At 42.4% G+C, this 16,594-nt stretch overlaps 1 protein-coding gene across 3 annotated transcripts in view; it reads left to right on the forward strand.

Annotated features, from left to right (window-relative positions):
- LRRC49 (leucine rich repeat containing 49) overlaps positions 1-16,594 on the forward strand; it is a 1,030,711-nt gene that overhangs the window by 770,037 nt on the left and 244,080 nt on the right. For all 3 annotated transcript variants that reach the window (XM_078684608.1, XM_078684609.1, XM_078684610.1), the window contains one exon: positions 14,037-14,222. In XM_078684608.1, coding sequence (XP_078540734.1) covers positions 14,037-14,222 — 186 coding nt within the window. The remainder of the gene's footprint in view (positions 1-14,036; positions 14,223-16,594) is intronic.

The following is a 16,594-nucleotide window of genomic DNA, read 5'->3' on the forward strand; positions in this document are numbered from 1 at the left end:
TGTTTTATGATTGTAAATGGTAGTAGAGACTTCACAAATGTGTTAATGTTGTGGCTTTCTTTTTGTAACAGGTAATAACGTAATTTCTGATAGGGGCTTCTAAATGCAATTTCCCCCAGGTGCCTGTATGGAACCATAAACTTTTAAGCACTTCCCTCGCTACTGATAGGTGGCGTTGTGCTTCTTCGCTTTCGGTCCGTTTCATTCCAGATATGATGTCAGGCCACTATAGTAGTGCCACCTACGTGCGCTGATGTCAGTTCCTTTCTTTTCATATCTAACAGTCTGGATCTGATGCTCTTTATCGTGTCATTCCAACAGAAATGTTCCTAAAAGTTTTCAGAAAGCTTGTAGTATGTCTTCTCCCTAAAAGAACAGGGCTGAAGTCATGTGGATCCTGTAACTGGCAGATGTTGGTTACTGACACTAATGATGATTGTCTCTGGTGCTTCTGCACCAAACACGACTTGAAGTCATGCGAATGCTTTAAGAAAATGCATAAAATCACCATCCTGTAAAGCCAAGTCAGCCTTTGCCGAACTCAGCATGTCGAAGAAGTGGTTCTGATCAAAGTCACAGGCGTGGACTAATTTTGGGGCCCCCTCACGCTCTTGAGGTCGCCTAGGTTGGGTAAAGAAACAAACAGAAAAGATGTGCAGCTTCTCATCTTGCCGCTCCCACAGTTTGGAGTCGCTCGACCAACTAGGCATCCATAGGCCATGGAGCCGGTCTCCTTCAGGAAGGCCGTGCTGGCGCTGATTCTGATTCGGCCCCACCCTGAACGAACAGTGATGCTGGAACAGATAGCTGATCTTAAATTGACATATGGGAAGATCTTTGGTGCCTTGCCTGATCCCCCTGAAGTGCCCTCTGGTCCCAACTATCAGAAGCGACCTTCAGGTAGGGGAACTGCCGGCAGATCCATTCATGACACTGACTGTGCCACTTGACACCTTCCTTGATCCCGATTACACTGACTCTGGGTTCAGTCCCATACCTGTTGCTGGCTCCACCTTTGGAGAGGGTTCCACCAAAGTCAGTCCTGGCGACAGGCCTGGAGACGCTTTCGGTACTTCGGCCAATACCACATGTCGACCTCCAGCTCCAATGTCACCAATGCCAGAAGATGTTCCAATTGTTTTATTAGACTGTGTGGACCAGGCACGCCCCCCAGAACTCACCAGTATGCCTACTCAGAACTTGAAACCTAACAATATTTTTTCTGAGGACGATGAAGGTGACTATGGCAGCCTATTTGATGATCTTCAGGATTCAAGTGGCCTGGACACTTCCTGTAATACTGGTCTCTCCTCACCCACTTCAATTCATCATGGGCCTCTGAGCAATCCACATCCTTTGCCACTCTCACAAGGAGGTCATCAGAGGTCCTTGACTTTACTCTATCCACCCTGCATGTGATGTATTACATACTTACTGTGGTTCTGAACTGTGGACAAGCAATCCTGTAAACATTCAATGACACTCTCACAGATATCCTGATGTGCCTCTGGGTTAAACCAGGATCTTGCCAGGTGACCAGGTGACATAGACATACCCCCTCAGAACCAGACTTTATTCTCCAGCATTCCACTCCAAAGAGTCTGGTGGTTATAACCTGTACAAGTCAGCTGAGCCTCAATGCATTCTGACCACGCCACCTGAAAGGGAATCAAAGTGGATGGAACCATTTGCCAATAGAGTTTTCTTGTCAACTAGCCTTGTCATTAGGTCACATAAATCATCATGGCTCCTGGGATAATATGTGCACACCCTTTGGGATAAGGTGGCAGATATCTTTCTGGCTTACCTGGAAGAACTTTGTCTAACTCCGCAAATCCTCATTTTGACAATACAAGATGTGATGAAATATTATATTCGATCTGGTCTGGACAGTACCGATTGTCTGGGCAGGGCAATCAGAACCAGCGTGATGCTGAGGCGCCATGCCTGGATTCACTCAACGAACTTCTCCGATGTCCAACAATCTTTAATGGGCATGTCCTTTGATGGCTCTTGGCTGGTTGGACCAAAGGCTGACTCTCCTTTAGAACGTTTCAAAGAGAGTAAAGCCACCACCCATTCTCTGGGCCTAGTTCAGCCGGTTTGCCAGTTTCCCCAACAGCAACACCCATTTTACGGCTTCTGGAGGAGTTACCAGTATATGCACCACTATTATGGGTCCCAGCAACAGCAGGCCTCCCAGCCCTTTCTAGGGCGAGGCCAGGGATCCGGATGGTAGCGTTCTGGCTTTCAGGGAGAGGTTCTACCCAGACTTCAACCTCACTCCCTGCTGCCAATGTGAAACACCGTTAATTTGGCCTTGATGCACACTATCACCGTATGGAAGGTTGCATCATCTTTTACCTTCTCACTACAGATCAATGAGTGCACAAGATCATGGAGCAAGAATATTCACTCCATTTCTTGTCCAATCCACCGGTCATTCCACTTGCACCTCAAAACCTCTTGAGAGATCAGTTCTCCATACTCCATGGAGAAGCTCTTGCTCTCTTGGCCATAGGAGCAATAGAGAGTGTGCAAGTATCAGAAATCGGGACTGGCTATGCTCACTTAATTTGTTTGTACCAAAGAAGGATGTTAGCTTTTGCCCCATACTCGACCTTCACCCTATGAACTACTCTGGAGAGACACATTAAAAATGCTCACTCTGAGTCAGGTTCTATCTGCTTTGAATCGAGGAAACTGGATGTATAGTTGTATCAGTAGGATGCATACTTTCACATCCCTGTCTGGCCAACCCAGACATTACCTCAATTTTCAGGTAGGCTACAAGCATTTTCAGTTGCCCCAGTATTGGAACTTTCATAGATTCCCATGCTTTGTATCATTCCCCGTCGTCAGCCTGGGAGCCTCGGTAAATAGAAAATACCATAGCAGTATGTACAAAAGAGAAAGAAAGGCCTAGGCCTCATCTTATTATGTAGCTTATCTACCTCTTTTTGTAAAAGAGACCAAAATTTTGCAACAACCAATCAGATTAGCCTCACCCCATAGAACCCTCATGAGAAAGCATCAGAGCCTCAGATTTTTTACCTCACGTTGTGCTAAGGGAGTCTCCACTGAGCTCTGCTCAGATTTCTCTTCAACTTTTGGATTGCAACTGTATTCTCTTCAAGAAGCTGTTTCCCCCTTTTTTTCATCATCAGACAAGAAGAAAAAAAAGGAGGCGTTAGGTGAATGACCCTCATAGGATGGCATTTTTTGCCTGTATCCGGACCACAAGTTCTAGGTAAGATAAACATAAGGGTCCATGAGGGCCGTCGTTTACCTGGTTCCAGAAGCTAAAATCTAGAATAGATCCAGTCTCTAGTATGATAGTGATGAGGCCTCGTCTGCTGTGTCTTCCTGAAGATCTGAGAAGGAATACGATCTCACCCGGTTTCTGGTGAGCAGCGCACTCAAAACGCCTTCAAAAGACCTCCCCTGGGTCTGACAGGCGCAGTCCAACTAAATCTCCTCACTGAGGTGTAAAGGAGAGGATGGGACTTACAAAGGAAATTCCTCAAAAAGCCTCTAAAAAGACCTCTCGGGGTCTGACAGGCGCAGTCCACCTGAATCTCCTCACCAAGGTGTAAAGGAGAGGAAGGGACTTATAACAGGAGAAACTGGTGTGAGGACGTTCAGCTGAAACCTCCTCTCTTCCTTGACACAGTCGACTACGATGGCACCGTCGACTGAGGCACCGTCGACGGCAGCGTCGACAACGACAGCGTCGACGACGACGGCGTCGACGATGCGGCAGTGTTGACGACGGCAGCGTCGACGACGATGGCAGTGTCGACGACAATAGCGTCGACAACGATGGCAGTGTCGACGACGACAGCGACGCCGACGATGGCAACGACGACGGCAGCGCCGACTACGATGGCAGTGTCGACGACTATGGCAGTGTCGACGACTATGGCAGAGTAGACGACATCGTCCATGATGATGGCAGTGTAGACGACACCGTCTACGATGGCAGTGTAGACGACACTGTCTGCGACGATGGCAGTGTAGACGACACGGTCTACAATGGCAGTGTAGACGACAGCGTCTATGATGGCGGTGTAGACGACACTGTCTGCGACAATGGCAGTGTAGACGACACCGTCTACAATGGCAGTGTAGACGACAGCGTCTATGATGGCGGTGTAGACGACACCGTCTATGATGGCAGTGTAGACGACACCATCTACAACGATGGCAGTGTAGACGACACCGTCTACGACGATGTGGTACAAGAGGGGGTGGTGATGGACGGAGCATCTGAACCAATCAAACACTCACACCCAGTCAACAGATCTGGGTTTAATCCATCACCGTTCTTTAGCCCACTCTGCCACCCCAGTTCAGACATGGCCATATGCAAATCAGTCTGACTCTGTGCCTCATGGGAACAGTCCAGCCCGAACTGCCAAGCCATGCCTTCCCTGGACCGGAAACAAGCTTCCGAGGACCGGTTTCTGGCATTTCAGCCGTGTTCAGCCCGGCTTGCCTGAATCCAGTGGCAAAGTGAGCAAGGGACTCACGTCTGAGCATACCCTGCCAACCTACGGCGAACAAAGTGGTACAAAAGGGGGTGGTGATGGACGGAGCATCTGAACCAATCAAACACTCACACCCAGTCAACAGATCTGGGTTTAATCCATCACCGTTCTTTAGCCCACTCTTCCACCCCAGTTCAGACATGGCCATATGCAAATCAGCCTGACCCTGTGCCTCATGGGAACAGTCCAGCCCGAACTGCCAAGCCATGCCTTCCCTGGACCGGAAACAAGCTTCCGAGGACCGGTGTCTGGCATTTCAGCTGTCTTCAGCCCGGCTTGCCTGAATCCAGTGGCAAAGTGAGCAAGGGACTCACGTCTGAGCATACCCTGCCAACTTATGGCGAACAAAGTGGTATAAAAGGGGGTGGTGATGGACGAGCATCTGAACCAATCAAACACTCACACCCAGTCAACAGATCTGGGTTTAATCCATCACCGTTCTTTAGCCCACTCTGCCACCCCAGTTCAGACATGGCCATATGCAAATCAGTCTGACCCTGTGCCTTCATCAAACAAAAATCCGCTCGCAAAGGACCAGATTCTGAGAATCTGGCCCTTTGCGAGCTGTATTTTTGCATTTGGGATGCATCATCCCAAATGCAAAAATCGCTAATTAAGAATTCGCTAAATTGCGATTCTTTGCATTTAAGGAATCTCAAATTGAGATTCCTTAAATGCAATGCATGAAAGTGAAAAAAATAGCAAATTCGCTATTAGGGCACGCAAATTACCATGAAGTACAACTTCTTGGTAATTTGCAAAAACTTTGAAAAATGCACTAAAGTGCATTTTTCCAAGTTTCATGTTGCGCACACACATGCCCTAAGGGCCTGTGTGTGCGCAACATATGTGCACACATCATTTCAGGGGTGCAACAGGGTGTCCTTTGGACACCCCTGCACCCCTGAAATCCCAATCTCAATTTGCGAATCGCTAATTGTGATTAGCAAATTGAGATTGTCTTCCCGTTCATTCCTATGGGCCTCTAGGCCCATAGGAATGAATGGAGAGATATTCCTTAATTGCGACTCGCAATTTGCGAGTCGTAATTAAGGAATTATTAGAAATTGCTATTATTTTAGTGATTTCTTGATGCATAGCATTTTGCTATTCCTTAATAACGATTCTGTATTTTTCGCTATTAAGGATTAGCAAAATGTGTTCTTGATGAATCTGGGGGTTTGACACTACCCTTTCTGGAATTCAAGGATAACATCCGTATGGAAGAGTACATGGATTCCATTGAACCCCCACTGGCAAAAACCTTGTACATCATATTTCGTCTTGGGACTTTACCATTGCGCAATTTCACTGCCACCTGGAGCTAAATCTGACCTGCCCTTTATGTCCTGAGGCGAAAGAATGAATTAATTACATATTATTTTTCTCTCATCGATATTCAAATAATAGAAACATGTGGATACTTCAACTTTCTCAGAGTTTGGGGATTAATAATTATAGGGTTGTCTCCAGAGTTTTCAGATCTGACACAGCACCCTTGACTGTGTTTTCATTGTCCCGTTTTCTAATAGGGGTATGGAGAATCAGACAGTAGTGTTGGGTACTGAAATCCCTACTGTACTGTGTAATGCTGTTAGTAATGTGATTTGCGCACATGTTTAGCTCGACCCTCTAATTTATTGACCCTTCCTAACGTGGTGCTCCTGGAAATCAATATTATAAATCAATGGCTCTGGACCTACTGAGAAACACCATGATTGACGATGATTTTACGACGTGTTACATGAGTAATGATCCAATGATTTAAATAAGGTTTTAAGGATTCTTATTGATTTTATTGTTTTAATGTTTTTATGTGAACTTTATTTACGTGTGTACTTTGAAAACAGTAACTGCTGAATAAAGATTATGATGTTGATGATAAGATAAGATATTCTTGGGGCAAAGGGATACATCATGTAACAGAATCCCAATGCAAGTAGAGACAGAGGAGCAAGGGCTATTGGCGTGGCAGCAGAATAAAAATACTGAAATGCACTGTTCCAAAACAAAAGCTAGCACTGTTTAGAACTAACTTTATCTAAGGACTAGACAGTGAAGGAATGACATTAAGGAGAGTGTAGAGTTCAACCCCAGTTTAGGTAGTAAAAAGGAGAAACTGTTTATATAGAGAATTTTTTACCATTGATATAAACGTGCAGAAAAATGATGCTGTGCAGCACAATGACCAATTGGCACATGTATATGATAAATTGCAGATCGTTGCCTGGCCACAAGTTGGAATTTTTTACCTTCCTAGAAGAGGAAAAAACGTATGTACTATTTTTGATGCAAACCTGGCTCCATGCAGAGTCAGGACTCAGCATTACACAATCCCTGCCCCCTGGTTTCTTTATATGCAGGAGAGACCAGCCAGATAGGAAAGGTGGGGGGATTGCATTCTTCCTGTAGGAAGGGTTTAAGTGCTTCCATAAACCCCTACAACTCCCAGAATGCGAAAGCATGGCTTTGGCTATCACTCTGACCCTGACATTCACTTTTCCAGGGGTGCTCCGTTACTGCCCCTCTGGTCCATGCGGCCGTTTTATTAAGTCCCTCTCTGAGGCAGTAGCCAGCTGGGCAATTAAAAAAACAAACTTCACCATGTTGGATGACTTCAATTTATATTTGAAGATCTATTAGGCTCACAAGACTCTGCGCTTCTATAAGATCTCTCAGCTAAACAAATGCCTAAAAATAGTATGCGGCCCACACATGAAAAAGCTCACCTGCTAGACAATATATTTTCTAATGACCCGCAACTAAACATGCTGATCTCGCTAGAACTCTTCCCTGACCAACCACTCAGAGAGCCCACAGCTGTTCAAAATTAAAGAGGGAAGAATTGTAACTCACCCTTAGTGCAACAAGACCTAACTTAAGCTTGAACCCTTAAGCGGCGAACGATAAGCAGTCCGCTATTTGCATAAAATTCCTAACCTTAACCACAAAAAATAAATCTGCACCGTGGTATACGCCACACCTACTGATGCTAATTTTTTTTTGCAAAAAAGCAGAAAGGAAGTGGAGGAAAGACTTTGGGGAATCAAGTAAACTACACTATTGACAATCCCTGAGGAGTTACCACTCTTAAATTAAAAAGCTCGAGCAGCATATTATGATACAAAAAATTAATGGTGCATTCATTTCCTCAAGGAGAAATGTTCCAAATAGTGAAATCACTATTGGAGCCTGCCTCAGACAACAATTCCCCATAACCCACATAGCATTTTCCCACACAAACAGGCTATAATGACTTAGCGTGATATTTTGTTATAATGACATTTACTCAGCATTTCTCAAGTCAGATAGAGAATCAGGCCCCAGTTTAACTAATGGTAAGCAGGGAATGGAGGTAAGCAGTCTCACAGACTTCCCCCGCCTGACTCCAGACAGCTTTGCAATCCTTTTCAGCAAAGTCAGATCTAGATCCGCTCTTGACCACTCTTAGCCACATATTCTCCCCAAAGCGGCTGATTCTATTCTGCCCAGTATGCTAGAACTGGTCAATCTCAATCTTCCCCTTGAAAAGAGAATAGTACCCACTTCATGAAAACATGCCATGCTAAAGCATTTCTGAAGAAACCCAACCTAGATCCTCTTTGTCCAGGAAATTAAAGACCCATCTTGCTTGTTCCTGGACTGAGTAAACTACTAGAAAAACACATAATCCAGTACTTGTCAGACTTGTTTGAAGTAACTAATGTCCTCCAAATCACGCTGACTGGAACTGTAACACAGCACGGAAAGCACGGAAGCCACTGTATTGGCGATAGTGGAAGGATAAAAAATGCTGCATCGAATCGAGGAGGTACGGCAACCATCATACTCCTCTACCTAAGTGCAGCTTTTGACACGGTAAACCATGATATCCTCATCGAAATGACCAACAGTTCTGGGGTCTCATTACCTGCATTAAATTGGCTCATATCTTTTCTGAAAGAGAGAACTTTTCAGTTCTTTGATAAATCATATTCATCAGATGTCTTTGCCCTGAAGGTTGGAGTACCACAGGGCTCATTAATGAGTCCTACACTTTTCAATTTATACATGCACTCTCCTGCAGATAGTGTACTATAACGTGGCATATCCATTGTATCATATGCCGATGATACCCAACCGGTGTTTTCTCTTGTCCCTGGACATGATCCCAGATTCCTCGCATTGGGACTCTCCCTAGACAAAGTAGCAAATTTAATGGCCAACTCTTGTCTCAAATTAAATGCAGATAAGACTGAGTTAATGATAATAGGCAACAAGATCAACCCCCTTCTGAGGCTAGGTGGTTGGACTGTCTGAGCGTGCATCCAGCCACCAAGATGGTTATTAAAAGTCTGGGAGTATGGCTGGACAATTCCCAGTCAACTAAACTGTCGGCCAGCTGCTATGCCATTCTTAGAATGCTTTATAAGATCTTACACTTACTTCCACTCCTTTCCATAAGGCTTGTGGTCCAAGCACTAATTCTCTCCCGCCTGGACTATGGGAATTCGCAATACTTGGGAGCACCAAAAGCTGTAACTAAAAAACTCCAGTTCATGCAAAATACTGCAGCCCAAAGATTGTTCAACGTTCTCAGACACAACTCTGCCCGGAATGGTCTAGCCACCCTCCACTGGCTTCTGGTTGAGCAGAGAGTCAAATTCAAGGCCCTATGCATAGCCCAGAGGGTACTTCTAACCAAAGGCCCTTCCATCCTCCGACCTCTGGTCACATCTTACACCCCAAGCAGAACTCTTGGATCCACCAATGCTAGACTGGACACAGTACCAACTATATGAAGAGCGAGAAGCGGAGGGCACTAATTCAGCTACAATGTGGCCAAGCTATGGAACTCTCTTCCTCACACCATGCGGCTCATGGACAATGAACAAGTGTTTCGGAAATCTCTACAAACATGGCTGTTTGACAACTAAAAATCCCTGAAACCCAGTTAAACCTAGTGGTGTAATCTGTGTTGAGTTTCTAGCATTGGTATTCCCAAGGGTAGCCATGCTCTCTATCAATGTGCATACATTAGATTGGATGTTGTGCTGTGTCAGAATGGTAACAACTAGATTAGAGTGAGAATTTGAAGTAGCATTTGGTTTAATTAGTCTTCAGCTCTTTCTTAGTCATTAGTAAACACATATCAGATGCTTAAACATATTTCACTATATGAAATGCCTTGGTAAGAAATAGCATATGTTAAGTTAGTCTTTTCCACAAAATGCACAGTCACTCGCAAATAGACTTTAGATCAATAATAGTAGCAAAAGATCGGAATGACTATTTATAAACAGTGCTCTCTACATTACATTCAACATTTATTTGTTGGAAGATTGAATGGGCATTGAGAGTAATCCAATGTAGGATTTATGTCAATCGTATGAGATTGAAATAATGTACACAAGTGTGAGAAAGTGCCTCTTTTTCATGGTCATCCACATTTGTGGTTGACTGATATTGCTGGTTTTTAAACTCTGCTCACTAAGGCACTGCTCTCCAGCCACAGTGTATGTGCGTTGATGCTTTAAACATGGTAAATTTGGCTAACTTGGTAAAACTGGCTTAATCCTAATGGGCATACTTAAATTCCCTGAAAGTATATAGTGCAGGAAATACACCAATGACTCGAAATGTTTCATGTGGCCTGCAGCACATGTGCTATCCACTAGGCTGACAAAGCAAACATGGCTCCAGACATACCTGTATAACCTGACTCCCGCAGCTTTTAAACCTGCAGGCAAACCTATCAAAATGAACCCTGTTGGCCAGAAAAAAACTCTACTTCTAAATATTAAAGAAGTAACCCTTAAATTGACCTTGTCACCCATGAGGTAGGGTCCTTAGTATTTAAAAGTGGTATATGCAAGAATGTTATGTTGACATGTACTTACAGTGAATAGACCCCAAAACATTTTTGCAGTGTAAAGGACTCTAGTTGTCCTATGAGAAAAAAACAAAGTTCAGAATAAAATCATACCTCCGCTATTTCTGGTTTGGGACATGCTATAATTCAAGCACTATTTTTAATGTTTATTAAAAATCCATTTTGGTGGTAAATTTGGATTTAAAAAAAATATTGAGGAAAAACAAAGTGACCTTCAAAAAGTTAAAATCTGTCTGTCTGAGCCTCCAGTAGGCTAATTAGCAGTAGACTGATGGCATTTGGCTCTATCAGTGCTTCTCTTTAAAGAGGTGTGAAAACTGCTCCCAGAGAGGAAACCGTGGCATAGACGTTTTGGAAGGAAGGCTTGAGTGAAGGGTTTGTGTCATAAATCTGCCCAGGAATGATAGCTTGGGAGGATTCATGAACTTCATTACTTGAATTGTAGTGTAGTTCCTATATTCCCAATAGGCTCTGCGCATTGGAATAATATATCCTATAGATTAGACGTAGGACTGAGGTCGACTAGGTGTCTATCGCATATACTAGACTTAATTGTGTGTGCCAGCTAGCTCAGAGGTCACTAGAAACTTTCTCGAATTCACAAGAAGGGATTAGTCTCTGACAACCGCATAAACATGACAACTTTGTTTCCCCAAGATAAAACGTATCTTCAAAGTCGTGGAAACAATAGATAGATATTTCACTCAGTCAATCGTGCATGCTTCGTTTCACTAGAGGTGCAGAGAAAGTAAAAAGACAGGCGTTTTCAATAAAAGGTTTTATTGAACAGTCTTCTTTCTCAAGCATAAGAAATGAACTGCTACAATCGTAATACTGTTTGTAAAATATAATGCGTACAGTATAAATAGTAGAATAAAATAATACTGTAAGAGCATTGTATGGTTCCTAAACCATATATGAATACATACATAAATAACAGAGGCTAAAAGTACTCAAATGGTGCTTCTAAAATACGCCTACCCCGGTGTACCTAAGCTTAGTACGAGGGAGGAAGTAAGTGAGGTGTAGCATAAATGTAGTATTCTTTTGCCAAGAATCTGCTCAAGATTTCTCTAAGGGTCTAATCAGCTGCGTAACTTAGCTTAGAATGGAGAAGGCCTGGTCTCGGGACTCGATTTCCCGACAACCCGCAAGGGTAGCTTGGAAACACTGGAGCTGGATTTCTCGGCAAGAGAAAAGACAGCGTGTCTCTCAGTGCGTCTGCTGGAGGGTCGGCTTCCTTCGGCACTTGCTGTAGCAGTGCGCGTCGGGCAAGTAGATAGTCGAACTGCTCCAAATCACCGTGTGTTTGCTTGGGCGAGTGTGGGCATATTTCTACCTTGAAGGTGCCGAGTTTGACATACAGTTGGACGTAATAACGTCATCAAAGAGTCTCCGTTCTTTGAAAACTCCATGAGTTCTTGGACAAATCAATATGCAAGCAAGGGGAAGTCCCCGGCTGCTGAAGCTGAGTTTTCCAAGAAATCGTTGTGGATTTTTGGAACTAGTGGAAGTAGCCCTGCCATATTTGGACTGCATGATATATGCCTAAATATGGTTATGAATTCTATGCCTATATAAAGATATGGTGATTTATACCTATATAAGGGCATGAATCGGGAAACTTACAACAGGGTCCCAAAATGATACACAACCGAATGGGGCCAGCGTAAGGTCTTTTCATTCCTATTTAAGTGTAATGGAAGTCGTGGGGAAAAGGGGCATTATGTCTCCTGGGCTCTCTTTGGCGAATTTGGCACCAGCCCACAGGGAGAGGGAGCTGATTTCAGAACCAGTTTGGGTACCTGGTGGGGAGGGCATTTCTCATTTCCATGGACACGCCATTAACTGGCACACAAGCCATCTCTAAGGGCAGAAAGGCTATGTCATCTTGGATTTTACTTAGAATAGTATGCTGTGGGATAGTTTACCGTGGGGCAAACATGATCTGCTCCAAATGTGGGAAGGTTTGACCTTAGGAATCTTTTCCTAATTGGTTAAGCAGTGTCCAGGAATCAACCCCAACCACTGGCTAGAAAATCCTACAAAAGTGACACCTCACCCACAACTCATCATAAAACTATATGGACCTGTGGAAGAACAGAAGAAAACTGGACATGCTGTTGGAAATTTGTGTTGAAACATGAAGGACTGGTCCTGCTCCCACTTGTAGTCAGGACTACATTTTGGACTCCAGAGGTCAGTGGCTGAATTGTAACCTGCAGGGACACAACAAACCTTAAGAGGTGACAAGCTGACCAGAGCCACTGTACCTGGACTGAACACTGCTTGTGGCTTCTTTTTGAGGGAGTCCTGGCCCCTAAATGTTGCCCCTGAGGTCATGGTAGCAAAAAGGGCAGGTTTTGACTTAAAACGTAAAGGAATAGTTTGTCAGGTTTTTCTTTTTTTTATTTTCCTCATTAAATGTTGCATTATTTTTATAAATTGGTCATGGATATTTTTATTATTCTGCATTTTGACTTTTTAACTGTTCTATTACTGCTAAATAATTCACTCATTTTTCAAAGGTAAGCCTGACTGCTCTGTGTCATAGCTACCAGGGGGCTGTGCCCAGGTTTAAGTAACTGAAACTGCGTTATTCCATGACAAGTTTAGGTCTGATACCTTGTGGTAGACTTGCCTCCCATGAAATTAATAACTAACTTTCTTAAAATAGGCATGTAACCTACAAACTTGTGTGAATGTCATTATATTAATTTATCACAATGTTAAAATGTTCTAGCAATGTTTTATTGCAATAGATTGAGTAATTTGTTGTTTCTGTACTGTCAAAATATTACCTTTACCATATACATACAGAGTAACAACATATAGAAATATTTCATAATGAATTTATATTTTCACTTGAAGGTTATTAAAAAAAATTGGATTAAAAAGAAACACTATATAACTGCAGTGCAATAGTACAGTAATCAGAAACATTCTCTGAGAAGTACAGCTTTGGCCCAGTTGAATTAAAGAGAGTCAAACACCGCTGCTGGGTTACATGGTAGAATATTGGTACTTAAAAATCATCTGAAATATAATGTCTTAAATATCGTTTACAAAATGTCACTTCATTGCTTGTAGATTTTTTTAAATTAACTTCAATGGGATGATGTTTTGTAAATTATACTTTGGGTTTAATATTTTTGTCAGACTATCTTTAGGCAATGATATTCTAGTTGCAAACTGCAGCTGGTATGGCGGATCGTTCAAATGAGAGGGAAGTTAATTGAATTCAATGTGCTTTACATTGCCATTTCAGTTTAAAGATCTAAATAGCATTTGAGACCTAAGGTCTACATTTAGGTTTTTTATGTTACCTTTGATATTTGCCTAAAAAAAACAGAACAAACAGAACAATGTCCTAGAGCACAAATGTATAACATTGGGCGGTTGTGTTCATCATACCTGTCTCCCTATTTATCAGTCACAAGAACTCAGTCTGATATTTTCATAAATGTTTGGGTTTACCAACTATTAGGTTGGGTGTTAAAAAACATTTAATACATCAAGTGTCTGAACGGGAGGTGTTCTAAATGATAAGTTAAAAGTATTTATATATAATTCATCCTTAATTAATAATATGGATTTTGGAATTTCCATTGCAGCACCTTAAATTCAAAGAAACAAACCTCACCACACTTCAACAGTTTAACGCTTTGGCTCAGGTTCGTCGACTGGAACAATTAACTGTGGATCCACTGGGAAACCCTATTGTGAACTTTACACTATGGAAATATTATGTACTGTTCAGGTTGAAACACTTCAATCTACAGAGAATAAATCAAACAGAGGTATGATGTTTGGATATTTTTTCACATGAACATTACTTAGACAAGGTAGACTGAGTTTAAGGTATTTGACACAGAAAGAACTTGAATGAAAAAGTAACTTGTACCTTTTTGTTGCTTGATTTGGCTTTAATATGGTTAACCTATTCACCTCTTAATTGCTAAAAAACTAACTGGGCATAGCCTTGGGATAGTCAACCAGTGCTTACAGTGCAGTGTCACTCCAGGTCATAGTAGATACTAATCCATATTTCAGAAGAAAATGGCAGCACAATTCACTCCCTGTATGACAGTGTGCCTTTGAATTGCAAATTAACATGCATAGCAGTACGACTCCTCTTTTACAATGTATCCTATCCCACTGCCTTCACATCTATTTTTAACCACAATGGCATCGACATTCGCTGGTCCTTACACCTAATTTATTTTGATTTTGATGTTTAGGAAATGGGACATTTCACATGTCAGCAATCTCAAGTTCAGTACATTTAATAATTTTGAAAAGCAATCTTTGAAATATGTCTTTTTATCCTAAATGCTAGTAATGCAGTGAGTCACATTTCACACCCCATTTTTCTTTCATTACAGTTGCTAACTTCTGTTTTTATTCTATGTTTTGTGATTCAGTTTCAAGTGTGGAACCCTCTTGACTACAACTTTATTCCCAGTAACTAGCCATACCTCTCCTTGCTCAATCTCTGTCTCCAATTGGCCCAACAAGTATTACCTAAAATGAAGCCTAAGCCTCCCCATTTCTCCTCTATTTCACTTCAGCACAATATCTCCTTATCATCCCCAGGTCTCCACATCAGCCCTGCCCATTTCCCATACTGTTCACCATGTCACCAGCCATACTTCCCATGTCTTCTAATATCTCTACATCAAATCCCCATATTGGCTACCAAATTCTACTCCATGTCTTCCCCTCAGATGTCTGTGACTGCCCAGGAGGCCTCCTAGTAACCCCTCAGATACACAGTGACATCCATCACGTCTACCTATTATTTACCCATATAAAGTCACCACTGCCCCATTAACAACCCTATGTTCATGTCAGCATCCTTATTTCACCGTCATCTCTTGTTAATTCACCATGACTTCCCAATTTTCCCTATCTATGTCTTATCTTTCACCCACCTTATACATCTCCCAATCCAATCAAGAGGACCCCACCCGCCTGACTCCCTAGGCCTATATATCTTCTCATTAATCACATATTTTTTGAATGGCCCGATCTCTCACCATCAGTCCATCTTATCATCTAAATGGCCCACAATGAATTTACAAATGTTATCTCCTCTTCACCCCTTACCGTCAGGTGCTCAGTTGAGTGGGATGTTCATTCCATTAGGTATATTCCATTAAAAGAAATAAAGGGAAACCATTGTAAGTGGTACATAAAAAGCCTGGATTCATTATTCCCAGGACTTCTCAATGTCTGTGTGCTTGAGGAATAACCCTAATTAAAATGCAATAAAATAAAAGTAGTAAAATCTAAAGGCACACTAAATTGTAGAAGCTCTAGAGGTTGCAAAACAGTCTCCATCGGTTGTAAGTAGCAACACAAGGTTGGCTTTTGCAGCCCTTAATTATATCTAAATCATACTCCTATCAATACAGAGAAATGTAAGAATGTTCATTCATTTAATCTAAACAATTATTTCCAGGGAGTAAAATATGTTCTTTCTGATACTTCACGGGCCTTATTGTGTATCGGGAGCAATGTTCATGTTGGCATGACGGCGTACATTTAAATATGTGCACTGGGCGCAAACATGAACAGTTCATTCGTTTATAATGCATACCGTGGCCTTACAAATGATTTACAGAAGGTGAAAATCCACCTCCTCAGCAGCAGCTACATGTGGCCAGTGCGATTAGAATTACAGGACGGGCTGCACAAATGACCTTTGAGCTCCAATGGTGCACAAAGCAGATGCTCGCGCCTTTTCCGCCCCTGGGCACAATGTGTAATATGGCCCGAAGTCTTTCATTTTCTAAAGGCCAATGCATATTAATTTATTTTCTTTTATTCTCCGGTATTTAATCTTTAATAGATTCACATGCCTGAATCACCCCCGTCATCGAGGTGGGAGTCCTGTGATAATTATAATTAATAGAAGAAAGCAGGCATTGCACAGTAAATCTCAAAAGAGTGACATTGTTAACCAATCCACATCATTTTAGAAAGAATCAAACTTCAGCCAATCAGAGAGCAGTTAGGGGTTCCAAAATGGTTAATTTAGACCTTGTAAGACCTGTGGACAACTGAGACTCTACTTGGAGCACCCTTACAATGAGTGTCTTTATTGCCTACACCCTAGTCAAAAGGCTAAGGTTTACAAATATTGCAGAACATTTTCTGCTAAAACACT

Source organism: Lissotriton helveticus, chromosome 3_2 (assembly GCF_964261635.1).
Source record: "Lissotriton helveticus chromosome 3_2, aLisHel1.1, whole genome shotgun sequence".
Lineage (NCBI taxonomy): Eukaryota > Metazoa > Chordata > Amphibia > Caudata > Salamandridae > Lissotriton > Lissotriton helveticus.